Here is a 27,921-nt window from a genome sequence, read left to right on the forward strand (position 1 = left end):
CGGCACCGGCACCGGCACCAGGTCTGTCTCTGGCTCTGTGACGGGGTCCGAGCGCCCACAGAACCCCAGAGTGCGCTTCTCGGCGCTTGGCGAGCCGCTGGACGGGCCTGTCCCGGCGTGACCCGGGATCCGCCGCCGCCCCCTGAGGGCTGAGCCGAGGGATGGGGAGTTCAAGGGCGGGGGGGGAGCGGCCGCCCGAGGTCGCGGGGGGTGAAGGGCAGCGCTGACAGCCCAGAAGGTGCTCGGCCGCCGGCTCTGCTCGCCCGGGGAAGTTCTGCCCAGGCGCTGACAGGACATATTGGGCGGACACGTCTCCCAAGGATGGGATCTCCGTAATTTTCCGTGGAAAACTGTTTCACAGCGTGGCGAGCCTCTCTATTAATGAATCCCCTTGATAACCAGGCTATCGGGACTGTGCCTTTGCTTCTCCCGTCGCACCAGTCACCGATAACATCTCCTGTGTTGTGCCAGGTTGCCTCAGCCTGCGTTTGATGTTTGTTGCTCGGTCCTTGGAAAGCTCATTTTTCTCTCACCTTCCTTATCACAGATCCAATAACCACATTTCAGAGGGATGAAGAATACAATGTATTACCCGACATCGGATGCCTAAATGCTTTTCAGACTATTCACAAACTATAACACTTCTGACTATTAACGAACTCAATTCCTTCACGCTGATGTACAGCAAGACTCTCTCCCTCCACTTGTTGCCCTTTATTGAACTTACCTCTGTGCCTGCACACAAGCTCCGAAACGTAGAGCTTTGTAAAAGAAACCTAGCCAAGTAATACAAGCACACAGCTGTAGGTGACAAAGTCTCAACCTTTTAATTTTCATACTGACTCGTTTGACACAGCTGGGCAAGTCATTGCAGTGCTTCCTGCTTCTTTAAGAAAAAAGAATAGTATAATTAAATTAGTGGTCACGTGGTTCCGACTGTTAGGCTCAAGCAAGCTTTATCAAATTGTTTTTATTGTTTAAAGATGGAAAGCACAATAATGTTTTGAGTAAAGAACAATAAATGTAGCAACTACTATCCTGCTTTACCTACGTACTCCCACATCTTTCTTTCCAAGATTACAGTCTGAAAAAGTATGGCAGAGCATGTACTTAAAAATAGAAAATATGCAACAATGACATCAGGACATATAATAAGAAAATGGGCTATTTAAATATCCAAGCAAAAAAAAGTCCTACTTTGAATAGCAAAAAATTTTCATCTTTATGAGATACTCCTAAATACAGTGGATTTCAGAGTAGGAACTGTGGTCTTTCTCTCATCTGACATTCTCTATTTGAGAGCTTTTAATCTGTATTAGCAACAGTACTTCATCTCCTGTCCCAGAATCTGCAGCATCTTTAAAAAGTAGAGTAGTTCTGCTCCAAGAGATTGGTTTTGGTAGGTTTCTTCATTTTTTATTTTTTTTATTTTCATTCTTTATTTCTTCATTTATTTGTTTAAAGGTTATGAAAGGATGTAGTCATTTCATACACTCATGGGCTAAAGGACAAAATAATTAAAAACCTACAAGGGTTTCTGAAAATGGTATTTGGAAATCACTTCCTTTCATCCTTCAAAAGAAGGAAGAGAAGGAACTGCAAGAGACTGTCCTTTACCATATACATGGTAGGAATGAACCCGGAGATATGTTTGATAAGAGTATCACAATCATATATATAATGACAAATAATGTACTTTTCCATTTCTACCCAGTATTACTGATAGGCCGTGAAACTCAGACATGGTTCTCAAGTTCTCTTGGTCTGGAAACAAAAAGTATGTTGCTCTTCTTCAAGTTTTTGTATTCATCACAAAAATATCATCCCCAGTTTGGGAAAACCAACAGATGAGTGGCCCAAAAAAGGGCGCAGACTGCAGCAGTTACAGTGAATGTCATAACTCAGGATTGCAGTCATTGGCAGGGATGTCTGAGGAAGCTTGCATAACATCTGCTTGCAACATGCCTGATTCAAACCAGCACTCCTCCTCTCATGAACATTGATGACTTTTTAAAAGTAAAATAAACTTGGTCATTATGCGAGCAAATTGATTTTCCTGGGTGCTTACCCAAATCTGCTTGAAGCAACAGAAAGTACTCAATTTAAAAGCTATTTTTTTACATTTGCTAAATATTTATACCACAGCTGTGTCCTTTTTTCCTCTTTATTTTAGTCTTGTGAGCTCATTCCTGTGAGCCATACCCAGAGAGCCCTCTTTATGACGCCGGAGGGACTACTCCTGTAGAGGGATTGATGTAGTTAAAAATCCCTGCTCGCTGCTTTGAACATTTGTAGTGCTTCATTGCCATTATGTTAGCATGGTAGGGAACATGGAAAGACACACTTCATTTTGGATGTTTGCTCCCTGGGTTGTTTTTCACAGATGGTTTTATTTTCAGGTTTCTTAGTTGTCTTGTTCCTCTTAGAAGGTGTGGCTGGTTATTTTGACTCAGATTGCGGCTCTATAGCTTCCATGTAAGCCCCATCATCATTTTTAGTACTGACAATATAAATAAATCAATCATAAGTTAAAAGGTTTGCTCAGTGGCTTTGCTTGGATATTTTTTTAGTGCAGAGAACATGTTAACATAGGATTAATATATCACACATACTTAGAGATTTAAATGTGGTTTTACAATGAAAGATGAATTATTGTAGAAAGGGATTTAGAGTAATTTCATTAATCCAAGAATTTACTTGTTCCCATTTTTTATATCTGTTGTTGGTTCAAGTGTCATATGAAGACAGAACAGCATTAAAAGCCTATTTAGACTCCCCTCAGCACTCTACATGCAGGAAAAGCTTTGGTGGAAAAAAAGTAAGAACTATGACTCGTGAAAGACAATGAAAAAAGGGAGGGGAGAAGGACTGAAGCCACACTCCACTAATATTATGTAGAAAAATTTTGAAGAGCTCATTCCCAGTAAGATTCAATTTCAAGATTTGTAGTTTGGTCTTACAGACAGATATCTAAAGCCTTCTGCAAATAAATGCCATTGGGAAGGACCATATTTCAAATGGAACCAACTGATAATGAATGCTAAAGCTTACAGCAGTGTTCGACATCCTTTTATCTCCAGTTGTTCAGAAAAGAGATTAAGATACCTGAAACACGTATTAAGAAGAAGCCACAACATCTGCTGTGGCAGGTACACCACTAGAAAATTGGAAAAATATGAAAAAGTACTTGACCAAGAGTCCCTTGCCATTAAAAATGATTCATGGAATAAGTCATATTGGGACATTGTGATGCAAAAAGACGTTAAAAAATTACCCAGGATGGAAAGCCTTGTTCACTCTGTGAGTGGCATTTAATGACACAAGAAATATTTGGAGATGAAGGCTTTGTTGTCACATGTCCCTATTTTAGAAGGAAATCAGGAATCAGTTACAACAAAAGAAGAAGTCCTTCATCCCTTATTCAGAACTTTTGTAGCGAGTTTCAGACTAGTAAGGACCAGAAGGCTCTATTCAGTGAGTTACCATTTACTTCAATCATTGGCAATTTACCAGAGATTACTTTGCAATATCTCTGAATAGCTGTAACATTCCAAAGAATGGAAATCAAATCATCTTTTCAGGCCTCTATTTATAAGCTCATATGTGCGCCTCTCAATCATGCTGTCAGCTCCTCCTGGTTTCAGTTGAATCTCGAAATAAGAAAAGATTCACAAGAGATTTTGCTTTTGTAAACGTGCTCTGAGCCTTTCCCTGAGGGACATGTTAGGAAATTAAGATTGTGTGCTTATTCCTTTGAGAATTGTCCATTATTAACATATGCCTATGGGATGTAAGTTTGGAAACGTCAAACAAGCAGTGTCCAGTTGTCAGGATTGGTACTGCCTTGAACACAGAAGGTGCTACAGTCACTCCACATTGCAGGCATTTTGCTATGTTGTTAAAGATTATTTGAAGACTACCGTTGTCATTTAAAAATGGATAAGAGTTATGTTTTAGAATTAAATTATTAATGTCCATCCCCATTATCAGCACAGTTATCTGAAGATTGTTTTCCACACTAGATAACATCAGTGTAACTTGAAGTGGGATCAGAGAGTAGGCTTCTTAGATAACATTAAATGGGAGTGGTAAAACTTACTTCCTAATATTTCGAAATTATCTTCCCATCACATCTGGCCATTAGCTTTCATAACATTTTTCCCATTGAGCTAAGGTTACAGTGGATAGTTTTTCTAATAATAATAATTGTGTGAAACTCACAGGCTGATGATATTGCAGCCAAGCATCTGCAGGGTCTGTTTTTCACTATCATCCAGGCTGTAAATTACTTCCATCTTGGACAAAAATGGCAAATCATCTCACTTTGGTGCTTATAATCATTAATCATATGAAAGTAGCACCGCCAGCCTGTTACTATGCTGGGTGATGTATAGCTTTGTAGTAAAAACCAGACTCTGTCCTAAAATGCTTACAATAAAAATAGGCATTTATGAACACATGTGTAGATAAGCTTTAGCACCATAAGAATGCAGAATGGCCTGATTAGGATCACATGGCAAGTCCATCAGAAACATTATTGGCTCATAAATCTCCCTAGTCCTCACACACAATCTTAGCTTTCAAAGTATGTTTCCTTGTTACAGATCCAAGAACGAGTTCATAAACTACACTACCATACCATCATTGTAGTTTCACTTAAGAGTGTCTTTGAGAATTCACATGATATGTTATTTCCAAATGTGTGTTATCTGGTGCAAACACTTGCTCAGGCTGCCTTGAATTTTTCATGGTTTTATGCGTTCTACACTACTTTTAAAATTGAAGCTATATTCACTTTTCTTGTGGATTTACAGTACCAGTGTCCAGCAATATGTGTGGATACTCCTTCCAATTTATAAGGGTAACACCCTCATCAGGATTGCTGATTCACCCAACGTCTCCAATGACTCGCTTTTCCACTGCACAGCTGACTTCCCAAAAACATTGGTTCCTTAAGCTATTTCTCCCCGTGTGGTAGCCTAGACGGTTTAACATTCCTTCAAGGAATATGTAGGAAAAGGACACTGTGCAGAGGAATGTGCTGTCTTTGTCAGTGGAATAGCCAAGTACAGAATAACCAGATCCTGTTCTCCCATTTATTTTGCAGTCCCAGTTCCCTCCCAGTCTGTTCCAGCTCCGTGTTCACACACTTACAAAAGGCTTCAGGCAACAACTGCTATCTCAAGTTAAGGTCAATCAATACAGCTGATGTGCTGATGTTTAATTATAGGTAGGTGACGGTGTCCTCTGGCACGGGTTAACCTTGTTAAATATATGGTTTAAAAATATCCCTTCAAAATTAATTTTCTGCTTGTTTTTAGACACCCTGTGTGTGCTGGTTCTTCCATGACCTTGATGGCACAGGCAGTGGCAGCTAAAACCCTGCTTTACTTTGTCAACACTGAGATTCACTCCTACGTTATAAAACAAGTTCAGGGGTTGTCACTATCTTCCACACCAGTGCATCTGATCTCTCCTGACAAAGGGGCATGAGATGGTTGTATTCATCTCATGAATACCCTGTTAGAGGTTTTTCAGCAGACACAGTCTGGGCTGTTTGCTTCTATTCACCACACGGTAAGAAAAGGACCATTTGCTTCTGTTCATCTCGTGTACTGCCAGAGAATAAGCTGTATGAAATGCAGAGCCTAAAAGGATTTCAGTGATGTCTTGATTGCAACAACACTCTTGAAAATTTCCAGCTTTTAAGAAAAAATTATTTTTTACATTATATGAGTGTTGAAGATCTTAAGATTTTTCTTACTCATATGCTTTCTCAATAGTTTCAGTCATGAGGGAGAACAGCTGTACTTATAAGAGCTTTTAAGAAACCACTGAATTCACTAGGACACCAGTTACTATTGTAGTAGGTCAGTGTGTCTCCAGCTGTATCCTGATTTCCAGTAATAGACCTAATCTTCTAAATCAATATGTGATTGCAGCTGGGACGCCTCCACCATTACACCAGGTAAGTCCAATCCTGCCTCCTATGCTTACCTTTGGGTCTGCAAAATTGTTGCAGAAACGACCCCCAGGGAAGGGTTAAATACATTACTGAATTTATGTGTTTAATGAAATGGAGTCAGTGTACTTAAAATATTGAAAGAAAATATAAAACAGTCCAGCATTGCAAAACAACCCTCAGATGTTTTAGCTAGGGTTTTGTTAATTCCTTGAACTTTGCAGCAGTGCTACAATATTCATGGCTTAAGTTCTAAATATATAAAACTTCATTTAATGGAATTGGTAACCCTTGTAACAAACAAGTGCCTTCTATTCAAAAATGTCAAAGTATTTTAAGCATTATACAAAACCAGGGAGAAGAGAATCTCAGCAATCCATATTTTGAAATATAAGACTACATATTTTACACCAAAACAAAAGCCAAATTTCTTACTGTTTTCCCTGAAGATTCAGAGAGAGGAGCTGTAATTATAACTCATCCAGTTAAAACTTAACGATTAATCCAAACTGCCTTCAAAAGATTTAGTGCGTTGTGACGTACATTACAAAGATGAAGAAATTATAGCTGTCAAGTGTCAGATTCTACTTCTGTTACTCACCGTCACTGAACTTTGAGACTAAGCATCTTATTTTAACGTTTCTGAACGATGTGATTTTAATTGTTGTGATTAAGGGGTTGCAGAAACGTGTCCCACGTGAGGATGACACTCAATGAAGTATTACCTCTGCTTTTAGAATTACCTTTGATCGCACTTGCAAATTCGCAGTGGATTTCCCATTAATTACTGTGAATTAGCAAGTTGTGGCTGTTCAATTTAGGTTAATTTTAAATGTTTTATAGTGCATCGCTAATGATTGGGGGCTGAAAACCCCAACCCTTATTAAACAGCATGCAGGTGCAGGCGATGCATTCACTCTGCTCCGTGTTTTTCCAGGTGCTGGCTGCCCTTGGATAGCTCCTAGCACCACCGTCCCGCAGAGAGCGGCTTCTCCAAGGCCCAGCACAGCGCAGGGAACTCTGCTCAATCCTTCCTGCTTCCCTAAGGATTCCATCCCATTTTCCCAAGTCTGATTCACCCTCGGGGGTCTCTGCTTCCCAGCCACCGCGCCGCTCTTTTGTCCTCGGTGCGAGGCCTCGGCTGAGCTCCTCTTTCTCGTATGTCAACACTCGCCCTTAATTAGCGTCCGCCGCACGAGACACTCCCGCTCTCCAAAGGGCCGCGCGTGCGGCTGCTCGGACAAAGCGCGGGGGCCGCTGAGGGCGCCCGGACACCGAGACCATCCCCCGCGATTGTGGGTGTGTGACAGAGGGACACACGGACTTTGTTGTCGGGACAGAGCTGCCTTGGCAGCCGCAGGCCAGGCACAGAGGTTTATCCCTCTATATATCTGTATCTATACCGGTGCTGCGCCAGGTCCTGCCCGGGCACCGCCGCAGCGGCGCGGGGAGTCCGGCCCGTTCGGGCCATAGGCCCTGCCAGCCCCCGCCTCTCCCCGCAGGACAGCGCAGCCCCAGGGGACGCCGCGACTCCCCGCGCAGCAGGTGCGGATCCATACGGACAGCCCGGCACTCCCCGCGGGGCCGGGGCGGAGCTGAGCTGAGCTGTGCCCGCCCCGCCCGGAGCCGCCGCGCCTGCGCCGCTCTGCGCGGGACACCGGGAGTTCCGCGGCGGGCGGGCGGTGCTGGGACGGGCGCTGCGGGACGGGCGGGTGAGTCGCTGCGGGGACAGGATAGGACAGGCCGGGCTGGGGGAGCGCGTCCCGCAGAGCTGCCGCTCCCTCGGCTCCCGCTGGCGCTCGGGTTTCGCCTGTGGCCGCCCCGGGGGCGGGCGGGCTGAGCCTCCCGAACCTTCCCGCAGACTCTGCCCGGAGACTTCGCCCCGCTCCGGACCGGCCGCGTCCCGCGCGGGGCGGCGGCGGGAGCGTTCCCCGGGGGGTCCCTGCCCTGCCCCTCTCGGGCGCACTGGGCGTTCCGCCTCTGCGTCGCTACCGCGGTATTGCCTCATCGCCTAAAAATACCTCCTGGCCGCCCGCCGGGCGGGAGCTGCGCTGGGCAGGGCGGGTTTGGGCACCGGCGCTGGCGGGAGGCGCGGAGCGCCCGCCCGGCCTGGCTTGGGGGTGCGGGGGAGTTCAGCTGCTGGCAGCCGCGGTGTTGTCCCAAAATAGAGTCTTTCACCCAGAGTGCGAGAGGCCAGTCCCTATACAGAGCCGAGGTATTTGATTTATTTGCGGTTCTGCGCAGAAGGGGGGGCTGGGTGGCAAATCCGCAAAGCCAGCGCCCGACTGTCAAAACTTTTCGCTATTTATACGTTTTAGCAAACAGAGGTATTAACGTTCCTTTGCTACAAGTTACATAGTTCTCTTATTAATGAGTGTACTATCTTTTATTGCTTAAATGATTGTCTTGCTTCTTATGTTTATTAGTCTGCATGCTCAGTCTTTCTCTTCTTTTGGGCTAGTGGGTTTCTTTGGTTGGTGGTCACGATATCCCTCTGCCAGAATTACCTATTACCTTTTACCCAGTTGGAGCTGATTCCAGCACTGTTGCTGAGTTGGCTTTGTTAGTTTCTTCCTTATCTTGGGTGTTCTGCATAATGTCCTTGTGGCCCATAAACTCTGCCTTCTTTGTGTCCACTATCAGTACATCCTTCTCCCAAAGCTTAGTTAACCACTCCTTAGGACTGAGGTCATTGAAGCATGTCAAGTCCTAAGCCTTAACAGGGCAATTCTACAGACAAGTAACTTATCTTTTTAACACCTGGACATCAAGAGAGGGGACAGGTTTCTTTCCCAGTGCACAGCTCCTCTAGCCAGCTGGAGAGGAAGCGTGAATGCTGTGGTTTGTACCTGAGCACATCAGTCACATTCAGGCCATTAGCTTTGATGTTCATCTTGCTATTAATTTGCAGTTGCCATTTCCCTGGAGCTTCCTGTCTCTCTGTGGCACGGTACAGAGCAGTTTTCAGCCGTGATTTCAGTGTGGTGCAGAGATAGACAGTGCTGTGCTGGGAGCAGCTCTCCACTCAAGGAGCTTGTTCTGCCAAAGTTTGTCAGGCAGGCTGTCAGGGGAGAGGGCTGCGAATGCTTGTATGGGTATTTCTGCCCTTCACAGCCAGGGAAGCATCACAGGTAGTTTCTGGTTTGTTTCTCTTGCAATAAAATGACTGGAAGTGTGGGCTCAGCTGTATTAACCGCAGAGTTATTTGCCAAAACGAATACATCTATTGAGGGCTGCCTCTTTGGAAGCTCTGGCTGTGAAGCCACACTGGGTCAGTGGCCCATCCCAGTGGGGCTGGTCACAGGGCTGGAGACCCCCTAGAGCTGTGTGGAAGGGCCAGGAGTGTCCTACCCCAGTTACTAGATGTAGCTGTGGTGGGCTGCTGGCAACTGCAGCTTCTTCCCGTGTTTTAAATTTAGTTTCCGGAGATGGAGGTTTGGTTCTGAGGTACTTCTTGTCACTGATGCAAAAAATAAGTACCAAAATTCTTAACATTTTAAGTGGCAACTAGGGATGCCTGTCACAAGTTGGTGGGAGAGGTGGTTTGTGTTGGTTGGGTTGACGTGCTGAGCTGAAGTGCTTGCAGCGCGTTCTGATTGCCATTTTGGTCATAATAAACATCAGTATGCTATACAGGATGATTTCTTCACCTTGAGAGATTAATGCAAACATTTCTTCCAAGTATAATTGCTGTTGTACTTTAGAAGGAACAGCAGTTTTCACAGCTGACCAGTTTTGAATAACATTCACGCACATTTGAGGCCAGGCTAATGTAGCCAAAGAGCTAATTTGAAGAGCTGCTTCGTTGTGTCTGTCTCTTTTTAACAGCTCTGATGACAAGTTACAGAGAATCAACAAAAGCAGATGGCAGGAGGTGGCTCTTGTTGCTTTGGGGAGTAGCCCACTGGAGTGAAAGACTATAGAAGATAAGCACATTAACACAAACTACAAAAAATTACGTTGGACTAAACACAAAAAAAATACTTTGTGCTGGAGTGTGTTAAAGCTGAATTTGAGATAAGTTTGAAAAAATTATACTTTTTAAGCACTTTGCTTTCACTCTGCTTACTTCATACCGAGAGTTCTTTTTTAACAAATGCAGTACAGAGTTCCAAGAACAACGATCAGATATGCATATAAGGTCATCATGTACCAGCACAAGCTTGCCTGGTAGATACAGTGCTCTGGCAGAACATTTGTAGGAGGGGAAAAAAAAAAAGAAGACTGACCCTGATCCTGTGTGACATGTCAAAGGTGTGCAAAGTATGCTGTTTTGACCTAATACATAATAGCATCAGTTAAATTTAAGGCTGTCTTACCTTTCAAACCTGTGATGTGCATATTGACCAAATTTTTTGGTCGTTATAGGGGTTTTCTGAAGACTTATGTACTTTTCTACATAATGTGTCTCACAAGGATTTAACTTTAAAGATGAAAGAATACCAATATTAAAACTGGAGGAATATGAATTACTTCTGAATAACTGGATGTAGGTTTTCTTTTTTTTGGTCAGTGCTGCATGTTGTTTTGCCCTAACCTCTCTGTCTTGTTAAATTAGATGTCAAGGCCACTTAAAATTTATATTAGTCTTGCTGTGCATGCTACTTTTTTCAGGATTATGATGGCTGTCACTGCTTAGTTTGATGCTCTCTAAAAGCCACACACAATGTCATGACTGAGTCCCAGACCTGCAGGAGGAGAACATCATCTGTGTAACCTGTACCCAGTGGCCTTCGGGAATAACTCTTTGAACACAGTCGCAACTTAAAATTTCTGTTTTCGGGGGGGGGGGGCTGTTGCACAATTTCAGAGTGGTTTTATTTTTTTAAGGATTTTTTAGCAGTTTCTGGCTTTTTGTGACATTCTGTAACTTTTTTCAGAGAGCTCAAGAATGAGCACCTATAATGAGATCAATATGGGATTCTTCATTTATTTTGACTCAGCAGACTAATCCTGTAGTATATTTAGTACTTGCAAATCCAGGATTTGCTTGGCAGCTAAATGGTAGACCAGAAATGATAATTCACTGTTTCTGAGGTGCTGCACCAGTATGTTGAGGTAAGGTACGAAGGGGAGCCTGACAAATCTTGCCCCTTTCAGTAATGCACAGTTAAGATGAAGGTCACTGAATGCCTGCAGTGGCAGTGCAGTTTTTCTGCAACCATCTCATAGTGCTGTGGAAAATCAGGGGAGTTTAAACCATGTCGATCAGAGGAGGAGTGTGATGTTTTTTCCTCGCCTTGCATAAGTATGGGCATGTATTTTCAATCTACAGTGTTATTATTGTGGAATGTATCTTGTACGTTTATGAGAAAGTAACCTTGCTTCTGAACGTCTGGAACAGATGCGTGGTTCATGTGTCATTAAATTAGAAACTGCAGGAAAACAAAGAACCATCTGGAGACTTGGTGGGGGGGGAGGTTGAGGTTTCTGGTTAAATGTATTATCTGCACAGGAAAAAATGTAGTGTTTCAGCTACAAAAGGAGGGAAAGTGTGCTGGGCATTTTATTTTGGTTTGGCTTGGTTTTAAACCATCTTCTTTCCGTAATTAGGTGGCGCACCAGAATGAAAGACATGGACAATATCCAAACTGTAAAGAAAGAATGGTAGGTGCCAGTTATCCCCTCCCTGTTTCCCCCCCTTCCTTTCCCATTGCTGTCTGTGTCCTGTTATGACCTTTCAAACTTTGTTAAATTCTAAAATTTAATATTTTTTTCTCTATCCACTTACTACACATGTACTGAAGATTTCAAAAAAATGCTATCATTTTGCTGAAAGATTCCTCACATACCTGAAATGTTTCTTAGATGCAAGAAGCTCTGTAAATATTTTTATTTAAAAAAGCAAGGCAGCCTTACAAATTGCTAACTCACTGTGCAGCTCTACGTTTGATGTGGAGGTGTTTGGTTTTCCAGTTCTGTTTCTGTGGTAAAGTGTAGTGAATACCTACATTAATGCTTTAAGTTTCTTTTGTTCTGTTAGAAAACTAATGGGGACAGCATACTTTTGAAATTTCTTCTTTAATGTTGTTGAGGTTTTCTTTTGTTTAAAGATGTTAATCTGTAGGGATTCTTAGTGTGGCACAGATGCACTGCAAACAATTCCTTTTTATGCAAATGTATCAAATTACCATGCCAGTAAGCATTGCTGCTTCTGAATTCAATGCAGAGTTTTATGTGAAACTGGGTATTTTTCAAGAGCTGGGATTTTTTTCCTGAATTGCTTAAAATAGACTTTTCTGAATCTCCAATAGGAATAACTCCTGCAATGTTTACTAAAAGCTGCATAATCCTCTTACTATGCAAAGAACCTATACTGAAAGATAATCATTCATTCAGGTTGCATATTTCTGCATTTTGATTGGCAAAAATTTAACAGAAACAGCTGTCACATATACAGTGTTCTATAAAAAGATGTGGTTGATGCATCTTTTTTAATACCCTGGCAGTCTCCACAGTGTTGAAGGCTTCTATTGTATTTCTTCAGTGTGCTCCAGTGGTGTTGAGTCACTTGACTTTCTCTAATGCACTTTCCAAGACAGTGATGGTGGTGCTGGGAATGGGCAGGGTCAAGTGGGGGTGGGGGAGTAAATCCTAGGGCAATTTTCTTGTATATGTATTTTAAAACCTGTGGCAGAGGAACCTAAGCCTATATCATGGAAATGCTTTGAGGAAGGCCCTTCATTGGTGTGCAGTTAAATGTTGGATGGTTTGAATTAGAAGTATGAATCACCTAACTTGCATTCCTTGTTCTGATATCAAGTTTAGAAGTTTTGCACAGATGAATTCACCTTTTCTATTGTCATTCTTTAACTTTGCTTCTAAAGTGCAAATAGTAGCAGTTAAGAGACTGAGAAGAAGTTTATAGAAAATGCACAACACAAAGTTGACCTGATGTTTTGTAACAGCCAAGTAAGCTGGGTGGAGGGGAGTGAGCCTTCTACACCTTTTAGTACTGAGCTTCTGGGGTACCTGCTTATCCTCTAATGCATCCTCTGAGGAGTCATTTTTACTTGTGTCTTTGTTCTGCAGGGTGTGTAAATCAGGAACCAGTGATCAGATTTTGAATGGTACAGAACAAAACTGTGAGTACTTTGTAGATAACCTGTTTGAAGAAGCTCAGAAGGTTGGTGCTATGTGTGTGCCCCCAACTACAGTCCAGAATCAGGTAGGCAGTGAAGAAAAAATACTCCCGTTTAACATAGCAGCACTGCAGGGGTACTCTGGAAAACAGATGCCAGAAGCCCAGCAGTCTTATCCAGTACATTTGTAAATAAATTCACACTGAATTCAGAGAGCTGTAGGAACAGCCTCTCATCTCTCAGTCAGCCAGGCCTGTGCTGCTGTACTTCTGGCTTTTACTAATTTATAGTGGGTTTAGTGTCATTCTAGAACTAATGCTGGCATTGGCTAATGCACTTCTGCCTTATTAGTAAGGAGAGTGACATGAGCAGAAGTTCCAAGGAATGACAACTACTATTACATAAGAAGTTATTTAAGGAGCTGCAGCCTTCTTATGCAGAGGCATAGCCCATATTTTTTCCTTTACTCTTATTCATATAATTATGGTGGTAGTGGGATGTTCAGTGTGGGTTTGTATCTTGGTGATTCTGTCCTTTTCAAGTTTTTCTGTTACTCATGAAAGACTGCTAAGGGGAGGGAGAAAAGGCCATGTAGAACAAAGATGTCACGAAGAAATGTGGAGTGGGCATTGCTGGAAATTATGTTCACAAGTCCCTAACTGAACCTGGGAAAAAAAGGAATTTCAGGAGCAGTATGTTAAATTGCAGTTCTGAAATAGTGTTACATGACATTGCTTGTGCCTAAATGGGAAATTGGTGTGGAATAATTAGCCCATGCTAAATTTGCATACTGGCTCACTGTAAAGGAACCTTCCCATAATTAGAACTCCTTCCACATGCATTGGTGCTATAAGACACAAGAGTTTTTGAAAGAATGTAATCTTGCTGAGTGCTGTAAACTTTTTTTGACAGACTACCCAACTGAAAGAGAAGGAATTTTATTCAGCAGTTTGCACATGCCTGTTTATTTATGTAGCAATCATCTAACAAGTCAAAATGCAAAAAAGGAAAAAAAAAGGATAAAATTGTCAAGTACTATCAAGCCTAGTTCAAAGTAATTTCCAGCTGAGGTGAATTCTGCATTCATATCTGCTTCCTATACCTCACCTGTGGCCAACTATCTGTCAAGACAAGGTTATTTCAGGGATATGAAATATTCAGACCTGGATAATCAAATGCTTCCTTAAATGGCATGGTGCATAAATATGAAAATACAGTCCCAAATATATCCATGTTACAGTTGGGGAGATTTTAGTAAACAGTGTGAAGGCTACAAGTTGGAGTAGTGGATGATTTCTGGCAAAGTTAACAAATCACTGAGAATTTATTTTTCCATTCGCCTAACTCCGAGGTTTTAAATATACCCAGGAATTCCAGGGTAACGTAAATGTATGACTGTGTGAAAGTAAATTTTCTGGGACTTGCTGAATTTTCTGAGTGAAAAGCTTCTGCATGCATTATCTCAATGCCTTTACTTTGAGAAAATCTTCCTGAATGACCAGAACAAGGCTTTACCCCGGTAAATCCCCAACTGGACTATTTTGGCAGTTGGTGTTCCAACACCAGGCATGTGTGCTCTCAAATTAGCTCTTGAGGAGTTGCAGCTGGCTGGGATTGTCCAGCTCTTTTATTTTTTTCCTCCTTTCTGAATTGAAGGAGTGTTCTTGACCTGGGAAAGCAGAATGACTGGGGGAAGGTTTATTTCTAACCCTGATTGACACAAGATCCTTAGAAATGTCACTTACCCCTTGCAGTTGCTGTGCCTGTTGGCCTGGGGCCAAGGCAGATTACAGTGAGCCTGCTCTCGGTATTTTTAGTCCATGGAGTGGATGATTTATAATCACAGGGTACTGTGGGTATACCAAGCTGCTTTTACATCAGCGTTATAATGAGGCTCGTCCTTACTTTGTAGGTTGATGTCATCATTAAACTTTGGAAAAACGGGTTTACGGTAAATGACAGTGAACTTCGGAGCTACACTGATGTTGCAAACCAGCAGTTCTTGGACTCCATTAAAAAGGGGTAAGCAAGTTTTGTGTTCTTAACCAGCCTGAGTTAATGTGCTTCAGGTAGCACTTAGCTTATGCTCTAGTTTTTTTACATGGCTCCTTGGCTTTGCTGCACTGCAGTGTCCCTGTAGGAGCGCAGGCCCTGCTGGTCTCCTTCCTGCAGTGCTAATGGCTGTTGGAACATCAACAGGTGTAATACAGCTTTAAGTGGCAGTAGTGTGCAGTTGCTGATGAATAGATAAAAGGCAGTGTTGGTGGGGGGCACAGCAGGTGCAGAACAAAACAAAGAATAAATCAGTGCCCAGTAAGAGCTTCTGATCAAATGGTATTTTGACTAATGAACTCAATGCACAAGTGGTTGAGCATTTCTGGTTTTATGGTCTTTGTTTTCTTTTTGTTCGTGCAAAGCCTTAAATGGGCACAGATGGTCCCTGTAACATCAAGAAACTCTGGTCAGTCTTAAGTTTCAGACATTCTTCCTAGTACAAACTCGCTATTTCAGTCATTTTGCCTGTACACAGAAATCTTATGTTTATCCCTGTGTCTTGTCTTTATCCTTGTGTTAAAAGTTAACGTGTTGTCTTGATTTCTGCTAGTGTTTGCAGTTGTTGCTTTAAGAAAGCAGGTTGCCCATACAGACCAACGTGATTTTGAACCTTTAATTTGTAGTCTGTTTTCTCACCCCATACAGATGGAGAGGATAATATAATTCAATAACTCCTTATCAAGCGTGTGAAATTACTAAGCCACTGTATTTTTCTTTTCCATACTTTGCTAGCCTATGAAAAAATACTGATTTTATACTATTTCTCCTCTATGGCTGTCATCTGTGTTAGTTGTAATAGCAATTAACTGCACTGTTTAAAGCTCTTTGTGTTCTTTGTGTGCATTCATCAGAAGTTTGCCACCTTTCTTCCACTGTTTTCCTGCGAAGATGCTAATTATGGGATGGCTCCTGCATAATCATCGATGGTAGAGAAAGCACTTAGTACAGCCCCTCTGCCAGCTGAGCCCCTCCACCCCAAATTGTACCGTCTGCATCAGAGCTCATAGACAAAGGCATTGTTGTTTTCTGCTTAATGCAATTAAAGCATCACCAAGGTGATGTTATTGCACTAAAGAGTGTGGCTATTAGTGATGATCTAATTTTTAAAGGCTGTGGTTTTTTGTAATTAACTACATTGTGTCTAAACTCAGTTCTTTCTCTTTAAAAGCCAATTGTCTTTTTTTTTCGTTTTACTATAGGGATAAAATAATTCAGCCTTTTTGTAGCAATGTGCGGCAATACTCAGCTTCCTACACATCCTGTCCTTAAAAGTGGTAACTGCTGAGTAAACTTGAATATCATTCAACAAACTTTTTTTTTATTGTTCCATTTCTAGTTAATTTGCAGTTCAGGAACTTCAAGTTGTTTGTATGCCATGCACTTAACATAACTCTTAGTAAATTCTTGGGATTTTTTTTTTTAAAGCATCATCCTTGAAAGGCTAAATGTAGAACAAGTATTAATCATTAATCTATTTTGTATACTGAAAACAGTATAGTTGTTGTTCTTTATCTGACATGCCTTCTTTTTCTTTTAAGGGAACTGCCTTTCGAGCTACGAAAAGTTTTTGATAAGGAGGAGGTAGATGTGAAAGTGGAAGATAAAAAAGATAAGGTGTACTTGTCATCGAAAAAGCCAGTGTTTCATCCCTTTTCTGGTCACGGTTACAGATTAGGAAGGTGAGTAGTCTGACGTGCTCTATGATTGAGTAGTTGAAGGGAACTGTACCTAGGTTAAGGATTATAATTCAGGTTGGAAGTGACCTCTGGAATTTTCTAATCTAAACTCCTGCTCAAAGAAGGCCAGCTGCAGGGGCGGATGAGGTTGCTCAGGCTGTTGTCCAATTGGGTCTTGAAATCCTGCAAGAGTGAAAAGCTGCACAGCTTGCTCTAGTGCTGGACTGTCTTTGTAGGAAAGAAGTTTTTCCTTATATCCAGTCTGAATGTCTCTTGTTTGAATTTCTGTCCTCCATGAAGAGCCTGGCCCCCTCCTCCTGATGGCCTCCTGCAGACCCTGACAGGCTGTTTGTAGGTGCCCCATGACCACCACCATCATCCACAGGCTGAACATCTCTCCTCAGCCTCTGCTGAGGTGAATGCTGAGGGTGAATGCTCCATCCTGCAGCGATCTTGGTGTCTCTCCATGAAACCTGGAGCTTGGGGGGATAATTGGCCATGTTGCTGTGTTAATACAGACAGGATGCTGGTATCTTTTTTAGTTTGAACTCACAATATTAGCAGAAGTGTTTCCAGCTGAAAGGCTGTCGCTCTTCTGTGACTTAAGAGAAAAGAATCTCTTTTAAAGCTTTATGTTTGAGAAGAGGGGAGTATGACAATCCCATAAAGGAAACTGAAGAATTAAGAGGTTATTTTGTGTTCTCTTAAAATTGCTCCATATTTAATCATGCGTTTGTTGCAGTTAAGGCATTTTAGCATGTTACAGTGATCCTCTTTATGCCATGTCTCTCTTGTGGTTGGAGAGTGTCAGCCACTAAGGCCAGTGCTAAAACTGTGCTTGTATTTTGGCCAGCTGTTGTAGAGGGACAGGCCAGGAGTTCATGTATTTGATCTCTATGATTTTTCTTTACTCCAGCCAGATTATCTGCTTCACATATTCTTGTCATGAAAGATTTACGTGCCTATAAAAGCAGGCTTGAGCTTAGGGAACAGGACACTTTCAGTGACCAGGAGCCTACAGGATCCTCCACAGGTGGGACTGCTGAGTGACCTGCAGGCTGGGGTTGTAGGCTATGGTGAAACCTTAGGTGAGCAGCTTGTGTCAATTAAGTGGGAAGGGTTTGGCTGCTAAGGCCCCGTGCTCGTGCTAAGGGAAAACGTGACCTAGGCAGGGGAAGAAGATAATGTGCAGAACTGGAGCCTGATAACAGTAAAGGATGAGTGGTTCCAGGCTTCAGAGAAGCAAGTATCTGTTTTATCAGTTGCATCTGTTCCAGTAGCACAGTCAATTCAGTTGCTCCATGCTTGAGTAGATACTGTCAATAGGGAAAACCTTCCCTTGAGAGATGGATGAGACACTGCAAGACTCTCTTTTGGTGGCACTGAAATCCTGAGCAAACAAGGGTCAAGAACTTAACCTTATTTTATGTAGGTAGCAAAACCAAACAGATCCTCAGTGTGCTGGGTTTCTGCTGCTAACCAGTGCTAAATGGTAGGTTGTTCAGCTGCTTGTTTTGCTCTGCCATGCCTACAGCAAGTAATGATCTTGCTTCCCAGTAGGCAAGTTAGGATTTGGAAACATGCTATCTGTGAATTTCGGTTGACTGGTCTTGTGCACTGAGTCTTGTACATTGAATCCTACAACTTGCTTAGCATTTCTTTTTTTTTTCTACTCTTCTAGTCTATTCTGTGCTATGCTATCAGAGCCTGTTCTTTAAAGACAAGTAAATATTTTTGCTGATGTTGGAAACATGAGCAATAAGTGCTCCTACTCCATAGACTAGTGCTCAGTTCCTGCTCTTAATAAATGTCCGTTGCATGTGTATGCTACACTTGCAACAGAAAAGCTTAATGGAGTAGAGCTGGCTGAGACCTGGAACAAGTTTTAAGCTATAGAACTCCTTTTCCACAGTTGCATTTGTGTGATTAGTTACAAATGAGAGAGACAAATGACCGAAGAGTTTATTTCAGCTTATTGCCTATCTAAACTTCTGCTTATCAAAAAACCACTTCATTAGTCTATTTTGCCAGTGATCGTAGGTGGAGGAACTTTGTGGTGCATGAACCATTATGAATTGGTCTGTTGGCTGGCTCTTTAAAACTTTTGTTGGAGGAAAACTAGAAGAACTAGAAATAAGTATTTTGATACAGCTCAGATGAGCTTGATCTTCCACTTTTTGTTTTACAGGAGAAACAAATGAGACTTACCAAAATTTTCCAATGTACCTTATAAACCTGTATAACTAATGGATATATTATGTTTTATCTACCACCATTCAGCTGCATTTCATAGTTTGAGATTTACAGCTGGACTAGATTTACAGCTGCACTTCTCTGTTGAGTTTATCAATGCATCTTTATGACTGCATCAGAAATACATTAATTAAACTATTGACTGAAATCCCTTGTATCAAAGTGGGCTTGCTCTATAACCTCATTAGGGTAAAGCACTGTGTGTCAAGCTTCTTAAGCATCAGTCAGGGTAAGTCATGTTACCTCACTCCTGGGCTTTTTCTTGTCAGGAAATTGACAGGATGCTCTTATACCTCTTCAATCTTTAGTTTACATCTTCTTTTGATAATCTTATAAAAGGAGTAAGCCTTTAAAAGGAGTTGCAGTGCTTCAATGTCAGCCTAAGAAGAGACTTAGATTCTTAATTTGTGACTTTAGTCAAAGCTCTCACCACTAGATGGCTTTATCTGTCAGTTCTTCAAGAGCAAAGTTGTTATATATAGAAATGCTTTAAACCTTGATGAATACAGTTCTTCTGACTCTTGCAGCTTCAATAAAGTGTTGGCTTCAGCTTCACACGCACTTGCTATTGAAAGAATCATCTCCAGTGTCTACCACAAATTGAGATATGACCTTGAGGGAAGCTGGTTTGAGAATGACACCACACCAGAATCTGTATCCATGGGAGACAGTTTTCTGAGCTACAGCTGTGACTGATGTAGTTCAGCCCAGGCTGGGCCAGACACAGGCAGCTGCACAGCTGAGCACCTCTGCAGCCTCTGCTGTGCACGAGTGCTGCAGTGTCTGAGCTGGGAACTGAACACCACTGAGCAAGTAGACAGCAAAAGTTGATCATTGTTGGACTGAAGTATGACTTGAAATTTTTTTTTTTTTGCTCGGCTCACAAGACTGTTTAACATTGTCTTGCTGGTGCTCAAGCTTTTCATCCTGATCTAGAGGGCAGTTAAGTCTTCTTCTGTACTGAGGTCAAGCATGAACAGAAGCTGGGTGTGAGATAGTGAGGCAGGTGGATGGTAGTAAGTCACCTGTACTTGGAAGACCAGAATATTTTACGGATCTGCCTCTTGGTGCCAAGTTCTTGTGGCCCAGCTAATTTCTGTGTAATCCAAAACAGGTCAATGTCTCTTATCTGCCTCCAGTCACACTGAACAGCTCTTACCACTCACTTGGGGATGAGATTTCTTGATCCTCATTCTTTTTGCTGAGTTTCAATTGAAGAAATAAAAGGTGTCTCTACTGGTTGATATTCTAGAAGTTAGGGCAGCACTTAACTAGGCAGTGGGAAATAAGAGTTTTTGAAATACCTCAGACTAAGAACTTGAGCCCAAGACTCTAACTTTATTAGCCTGGATATATTAAGTTGTTAGCCATCTTTGTTTTAATAATAAATTAGCTAAGACTTTTCTGCTTTATGATTAAACTAAGACAGGTACAAGAACATAAGAAAGCAGATATGCAGTATAGTTATTGTTCTATGGCCATCAGTTACCCAGTTCTCTCTCAAGAAACTGTAACTGATCAATTTTCTGTGCAAGGAGAAAGCTTTTCTGCAAACCACTGCTAAGTGTTCATGTAGTCAGTGACCACAGCTGAGCCCAGAAGAGAAATGGTGACTCCTTAAGTCACTGCTCTTGCTCTGCAAGCAAACATCTGGTTATACTCACGGGAGCTGAGGATGTGCCCATTGGATCAGCCCTGACGATGACTTAAACAGTACATGCTGAAAAGGCTTAGTCATGAAAGCACTAAGCTCTAGACATTTCTTCAGAATAAAACTTTTTGCGAGTAATTTTTCTGTTGTTTGATTTTTAAGATTATGGTCTTGGACTGAGATCCCTGTATTCTGTCAAGTCATCTTGTGTGTCTTTGCCCCTGTGGGAGGGTTGGCTGTAGAAAGGGCCTTAGAAAAATAAAATCCAAATGCTGTGTGCATCAGCCTGGATTTTTCACATTAAGTCAATTGCTCTGATAGATGAGTAATTCTTCTAAGCTGAAATAGATGATGCTGGAGTCTAAATCAAGGCTAACAACATTCAGTTAAATTGAATTACTGTAATCACATTACGGTGAAAATTAACTTTGAGTATGCAAATTCAGTACTCAACCCCCTTAAAGTTTCACCTGTGTGATTAGAGTACAAAAATGCATGAAGCATCTTCAGACTGTTTTGTCTCTTGTCTATTCATATTTAATCCTTCAGTCTTATAAAAATGTTAAATATGAGCAAACTGAAATTCTTTAGCACGTTGAAGTCTTTAAATGAAAGTATTGGCATACAGTTGAAAAAAAGATGATATTTATGTCGGTGTTCCTAAATTTGTTAAAATAAGAAGTCATCAGTGCACCCTGGTACAGGGCAGAAAGCTCCAGAAGCAGAGGTCTGGAGGGAGGTTCAAGCTTACATGCGTACCCAGAAGCCATAACCTCACATGACTTTTCTTTTCAGTGCTACTCCAAGGATAATCTCTAAAGTGAGAGATGATCATCAAGGACCTGGTGACAAAAGGCACCTGCCTTTAGTACCCTTGAATGATTTGGAGCCTATCACTAACATCCAGATCTGGTTAGCTGATGGGGAAAGGATCATTCAGAAATTCAATGTTTCTCACAGGTAAGATGTATTTTAGCACTGTCATATATATTTACATCTGAACTATTTGTGTTATGCCTGTACACATAAGTCTCTGATTTCTGTGGATAATCTGTCTCCTCAGTTCACTTAGTGTTGGACTGCTGTGTCTAGAAAACCTTTGAATTTTGAGAAATCTATTAGTTGAGAAGAGAGGAGCATAAGAGGAATGTGAACTGATATTAGTAGTCAGTTCATAACTGAGCATAAAGGAAAATCTGAGGAAACTGTAGGAGTTCTTTCTAGGTTAGTGGAAGTTAGGGTGGTATTGCTCATTACTAGAGGAAATAGCTTTAAGATTACAGATTTCCCAAAACAACTACATCTGGAGCAAATGGCTTAGTAAAAAACCTGCTAGTCATTGGGCATAGACAGCACCACAGGTGGATGCTGGAGAATGTGACTTAGAACTGAGCCAGAGAAACCTCTAGGGAGGGCCAGAGTCAGTGCACTGGGCAGGGGAAGTTCATCTCCAGCGTGTCAACATGGACAGAATAGAATGCACCCAGTGTGTTTAATTATTAATTAGTAAAACATCCAGTTCCCAAGGAAGCTTATAAATTGGATAATGACAGAAGGTGTCAGCACAGCACATGTATGCAGGAGCTTTGAGAAAGTAGGTTTAACACTTTTTAACATTCAATTGTAGAACTACTGTCTTTAGAGACCTTTCTCAAATCTGTAATTTGAGAAATTACTCCAGCACTATACGGTCATGTCATGTAAAGGATATGTTGACTATGCTTCTCTGTGAAGCAATTTGAAGGTATCACAGATTTAATACAACCCAGGCTGCTGTCAAGATAAGCTGTATATGTCTGTGGCTGGTCAGAAGAAAAGCTCAGCAGTCGAAGGTTAATGACTGTAGTTTTTTCTTTGACTTGTACTTATTTATTACTGTTAGTGGCCTGAGGTATGAACTGAAAGAGTGTTATGATGTACTGCTGAAGGGTCAATTGCTGTTTTAATTATAAATACTTAATTGGAGGGCTTAATATCTTAATTATTCCAGGTTTCACACATTTAAGTGTATTTAGAAGCTTTCTGTCTTCATGAAAAATAGCAGTTTGAACAGCTGCTAAATGCTTTTGAGAGGAAAAAAAACATCTGAGATAAGCAGGACAACAGCCTTACAGATGCAATGCTCTTTTTGAAGTAGCATGCAATAAATATTCCATTATAACATACCCTCTTGCCACAAGACCAGCATGTTTGTGCTATATACAGTATTTGTGTACGACCCGATAAGAACTAGAGGGAAATCCTTTTAGAGTACATATCCTTAAGTGTGATGATTGCACACACAGCACTCCTTTTCAGTGGAGACACAGAATATAGTCAACTATTTGTTAACTAAACTATAGATTAATAACATGTAGCACATAGGTTGTAGTGTCTGGGTAAATTGATTACTTCTACCCTTTTGCAGATAGAACGTGTATGTGCCACAATAACTGCTGCTTTAGATGTGACTTGATTTCTGCTGTAAGATTGCAGAAGTGCAGGTACCACTGTAGAACTGCAGTATGGGGAATCAAGACATGAGAGTGTAGCAACTAGCAAAGTAGAGCTGTAGGAATAGCACACAGAACTAACTGTCTCTTGGATCTAGTTGTGTGCCTTCTTGAGCACTTGCTAAGTTAGCGTGAACCTGGAGTACTGGGTATGGAGCCTGGAAAGCTGACTTTCTAAAGCAGAGACCCGGTGGCTAATTGCGAGTTGCTCTTGGAACACAGTGAGCTCTGATATAATGCATGTAGACACGTGTAAATGTCCAACCAAAAATTTAGTCCTGCTTGAGGCTTTTCAGGCTCTAGGCTTATAAGACCAAGCAATGTCTCTTAAGGGAGGCCTGCGTGCACAGGAATTGTTTTTTATTATGCTGGCAAATCTGCCCTGGTGAGTGAGTATGGCTGAGGCATAACACTTTGGTCATCTGTGCTGCTAAACTGTTAGGATGGCTCTCCCCCAAGCCAGCCAGCACTTCCTCTGTTGATATCTAGCCATGGTTCAGATGTTAGCTCAGGTCACGGACCATTCCCAGGAGGCAGTAAACCTCATGGGCTACACTGTGAATGGGAGAGAGGAAGGATAAGTTAAGTTGCCAGTAGCCAGAGTCTACCAGTTGGTCTCAGGACCGGGGAATGGACACTGACACTGCATTTATTTTATTGAGATAGATGTATCCTCTCATCTTCATTTTCTAATTAAATTAGTCAATCCTGATTGTTCTGCAGCGAAACCTCTGTCTTGCTCACTTGTTGCAAGGTTCTTCACACCTTAATAGGCAACTTAAATCTGTAGTGAATTCACCACTGCACCATTTGGTAGGATGAGGCTATATTTGGTCCTAGTTAATGTATCAGCTATCCAGACAATTTTTGCAGACCCTTCTTCTTGATTTTTATTACAGTTCTGCTACATGTGCCACACTCTGGAAGCATCTTTATTTTAGCTCTTGGCTACAGAATCCTCAGATAAGAGCTCCACCAGCTGGTTAGGAAATGGTAGGCTTGTGTAAATACCGTCTGAGCCATGGTGAAGCATTTGAGTGCTCAGAATAAGATGCTCATCCCTGTTCCCTTGGGAGTACTCTTAGAGCATGCAAACCTTAGTCCTTGCCTCCCAAGTGGATCAGGCATTTCAGGATACTACCCCATCTATATTCCTCCAATTCTGTGCCATCAGGCATTAAATGAAGTTGTGTCTCATTCTCATCCTGTGGTGGCTGTGTTTGTGCACATGGTCTGTGTTGGGATTGCAGTGCCAAAACTCTAATGCCAAGTTTTCTTATTTTCTTCTCAGAATAAGCCATGTCAGAGACTTCATAACAAAGTATCAAGGATCGGAGGGAAGTGTTCCCTTCACACTGACGACTTCCCTGCCCTTTCGAGAGCTGCAAGATGAGACACTCACGCTGGAGGAAGCAAAGTTGCAGAATGCTGTTGTTGTTCAGAGACTTCGGAAAACAACTGAACCTTTCAGACTCTTAGTGATAAAAGCACCTGACAATGACTATAAAACTGCTGCTACCCCTAATGGACAACTCAAGAATGAGCAAAAAAATGCTGTCAGTAGTACAAGATCGAATTAGCTTTCAACTGGCCAAAAACTAGATGCAGGGGAAACTAGGCAAAACCAAAAATGTAACCAGCAATATGTGGATGCCCTCACATCCTCATGCACTGTGCTCTTAGAGAGCAGTATGGGTGCTGTGCTATCATCTGCTGTAATAAGTATTTTCAGCTAGACTGGGTGGTCAGAGCCTGGCTGTATAACATAGCAGAGGTAACTGTACAGCAGATCATCCTTAGAATTTACTTAGATAAAAGGCTTCGTAGTTATTTAATGAATGGGTTTAGATGGAACAGTTCTCTGAGACTTAATTACTACTGATAGCACCTCTTAGGGAAAAATAGTATTTATTTTTGCACTTTGGACTAAACTGAAGCATTTCACTTACATTGTGGTGTAAACTGCTGCAGGTTGCGTTCTTCTCACAGTAACTTTTAGACAACAGATGCTGCAGGGAACTCACATTTGGACTCTTAACTTGAAAATCTTCAGGATCTTTGGGATTTAACTTTTATCACAAGATCTGCAGTGTAATAATGTTCTGTCAAGTCTGTACATGATGGTAGGTGTATGTGTGAGAGGATAGAAATGAGGTAGTCTGGTGCATACTGCATATGAAGTGCCTCAAAGTAAGCTCTGAAGGAATTGTTATTACCAATGGTTGAAGTGGTTTCTGCCTCTTCTGGGCTGCTACGGGTGTCTTACAGATCAGGTGATGTTAAAACTACCTAGCTCATTAGCATAGAGATCCACTTTTAGCTTTGTCACACAAAACCTTCTGCTTTTGTGGCACTGGCATACAGGAGTAGTGGCTTACAGTTGTTTTTGTATTCTTTATCTGCCTCTGCCCTGAACTGACCAGCTGATTGAGACACTAATTACACATAGCCAAGTTTCAAAGATCTTGAAAATCCTTATTTGAAAACTGAGGTTTTTCTCCCCCCCCCTTGCCCCATTTCCACCCATATCTTTTATTTTGCTATTCATGTACTTGAGGCATAAAAATTGTAGCCAACTATTCCATGTTTTCCTAAAAGAGAAATCAACATAAAGACTAAATATTTTGTACTGTGTTTACTAAGCATGTGGATTTGTGAATGGAACTAAAGTCTCTAGGTAAGACTTATCTCAGGACCTTTGGTAGATGCTGACTAATCTGTACTATGTAAGACAATGGGTGATTGTTGGGGTTGTACTTCTTTTGCGTGGTTAAATGAAAGATGGTTTGGGATTTTGCTGGTTTTGTTCTAAATAGAAAATTGCTTCATTGGAGTGACTTGTATTCTATCTGAAAATTGGGAGACTTCAAACTATGGGTGTACTTACTTCATTTCCAGGGATATAAAACTGGTTTGCCTCAGCATCTCTCTTGGTGTGTTTGAGGACAGTGAAATCAAAGTCAACTGCACAAAAATCTATTCAGTGTTCTTAGAAAGCAAATCTCTGAAAACCATGCAGTTCACTATTTCAGTGCTGTAAACTTCATGTGCTACTGTGTCATTTGAGTTTGTGTAGCAGGTAGTAGAACTAAATTTTCTTGGCTCTTGCACTGACTCCCCACCCATGTGAAAAACAGGAAGAAATGTGCAGACAAATCCAGTAGTAAAACTGTAAAGACAAACCACCTACAGACTCAGATCCAACCCTAAGTTCTCAGAGCTTCCTGAACAGTGAATTTTATTAATCAGTGGTTTTGAATTTGTCCTAATGTAAAAATAAGTGTTAGAAAACCACACGTGCTTGATAGCGAGCTCAGTTCTTATCTAAAAGGTGCATGAAATGTCAAAGTAACAGTGTACTATTCAAGCATTGGTAGCACAGAAATTCAAAGAAATAATTAGTGTCAGATTGAAATCGATGGGGGGGAGTGTCAAATTGTAGGTAAACCCATTTTGCTTGCTGTCCTTTGGAAAGTATTTTGTATTTCAATGTTGATTCGTGTCTGGTGCCAGCATTTTAAGAGATTGCACAGCTTGGTTCTACCTTGCTGTATATTGTGCTTTACTGAAATCAGCTGTGTCTGGCTAAAGCTTTGGTGTACTTGAGTGTGCATTTGCAGTTTGAAAGTGTCATGATCCTAATTACAAAATGACAAAGAACAAATCTTTGAAAAGTCTAAAATGATGCTGACTGCACTAATCCTGTGTTAGATTAGAAAGTGCCTTTAAAAAAGGCAATGAACTGTGATTGGATAACTTATTTCCTAACTTGGAGAAAATCTTTGGAGTGAATACAGGGCTCTCCTGAATCTAATTGGGTTTTTGTCAGCTTGTAAAGACTGATTAGCTACCTGTAGTGTCTGGACAGCCTAATCTCTTGCTCTGTGCTGTAGACAGCTATTGTGCATTGGTCAGACAACAGTAAAACTGGCTTGATCAATGCCAGAGTTTGTGAAACACACAAGTACTATCAGTTATTCATTGTTTCTTCGCAAACCTTTGCTGTTTTGAGTAAAGCCTGTGCATTAACATGATTTACAGCAAAATTGAGATAGCCAAGAAAAGAACAAAGAAAGGAAATTTTGTTTTTTCCCCTGTTGGTTTTCCCTTTGTGAAGAAACATGCAAATGGAAGTAACAAAGATTTAGTGTGTTACAAGGATGATGTGTGAAGAGAAAATGGAGAACCTAAATGCTGAATTTCAATGTTAGATGCATACCTTGTATCTAGCTTGGTACTGGGCAGTCTGTCTGTGTTTTGAAGCTCATCTGGCCTCAGCCTTTGAGGACCACCTGGGAACCCAAAAGCTCCAGAGAGTTTTCAACAAGGCCTGTTAAGGCTGTAATCTCAGTTTTCTGTTGGAGGTCTGGTTTTAAGAAAATAATGCCTCATTTTTTAAGTATTTTGCAAATTTGCAATAATTAGTCTTGTGAAATGAGACTGCACAGGATTTGCACGTCAGTACTTTATGGCATGGTTTGCGGTGGCTGCCCAGTACTCACAAGGTGACCCTGCAGAGAGCTCTTCAAATCAGTCAAGCCACAAAGCCCTGTGCATATAGATTAGTCGTCATCTTCCCAAGACAGGCAGGTCACAAGTCCTCCGGTCTTTGTTGGCTTCATTAAACCTTCTTTCAGGCTGTCTCACTGTTGAAAGAATTCATACTCCAAAATGTAATTTGTATTTTTTTACCTCTGGTGCAGAGCATGCTTGCAAGAGCACTTTCCTGTGGGCAGGGTGGTGCTGAACT

The 27,921-nt window shown here is 41.5% G+C and overlaps 1 protein-coding gene across 5 annotated transcripts; it reads left to right on the top strand.

The window, feature by feature from the left end:
* Positions 1-27,829, top strand: UBXN2A (UBX domain protein 2A). 5 transcript variants are annotated; one of them, XM_039380948.1, is made up of 11 exons: positions 1-21; positions 5,108-5,230; positions 5,322-5,577; positions 5,784-5,968; positions 6,900-7,507; positions 11,516-11,569; positions 12,995-13,130; positions 14,957-15,066; positions 16,638-16,778; positions 21,475-21,639; positions 24,463-27,829. In XM_039380948.1, exons 6-11 carry the CDS (start codon positions 11,529-11,531, stop codon positions 24,749-24,751), a joined length of 882 nt encoding a protein of 293 aa, XP_039236882.1. In that variant the 5' UTR covers positions 1-21; positions 5,108-5,230; positions 5,322-5,577; positions 5,784-5,968; positions 6,900-7,507; positions 11,516-11,528; the 3' UTR covers positions 24,752-27,829. The 5 variants fall into 5 exon arrangements, with proteins under 5 accessions (XP_039236882.1, XP_039236881.1, XP_039236883.1 ...); XM_039380947.1 differs by lacking the exons at positions 1-21; positions 5,784-5,968; XM_039380949.1 differs by lacking the exons at positions 1-21; positions 5,108-5,230; positions 5,322-5,577 and having other exon boundaries at positions 5,720-5,968.
* The last annotated feature ends 92 nt before the right edge of the window (positions 27,830-27,921 follow it).

The sequence above is a fragment of the Pipra filicauda genome, unplaced genomic scaffold, assembly GCF_003945595.2.
Source record: "Pipra filicauda isolate LSUMZ 115617 unplaced genomic scaffold, ASM394559v2 scaffold209_size2725305_pilon, whole genome shotgun sequence".
In the NCBI taxonomy this organism is placed as follows: domain Eukaryota; kingdom Metazoa; phylum Chordata; class Aves; order Passeriformes; family Pipridae; genus Pipra; species Pipra filicauda.

Excerpts from the sequence above, each read along its gene's own strand:
- UBXN2A (XM_039380948.1), top strand. The coding sequence starts at position 11,529 with ATGAAAGACATGGACAATATCCAAACTGTAAAGAAAGAATG. Across the intron at positions 13,131-14,956 it reads CAACTACAGTCCAGAATCAG|GTTGATGTCATCATTAAACT; the intron begins GTAGGCAGTGAA and ends CTTACTTTGTAG. Across the intron at positions 21,640-24,462 it reads AAATTCAATGTTTCTCACAG|AATAAGCCATGTCAGAGACT; the intron begins GTAAGATGTATT and ends TTTTCTTCTCAG.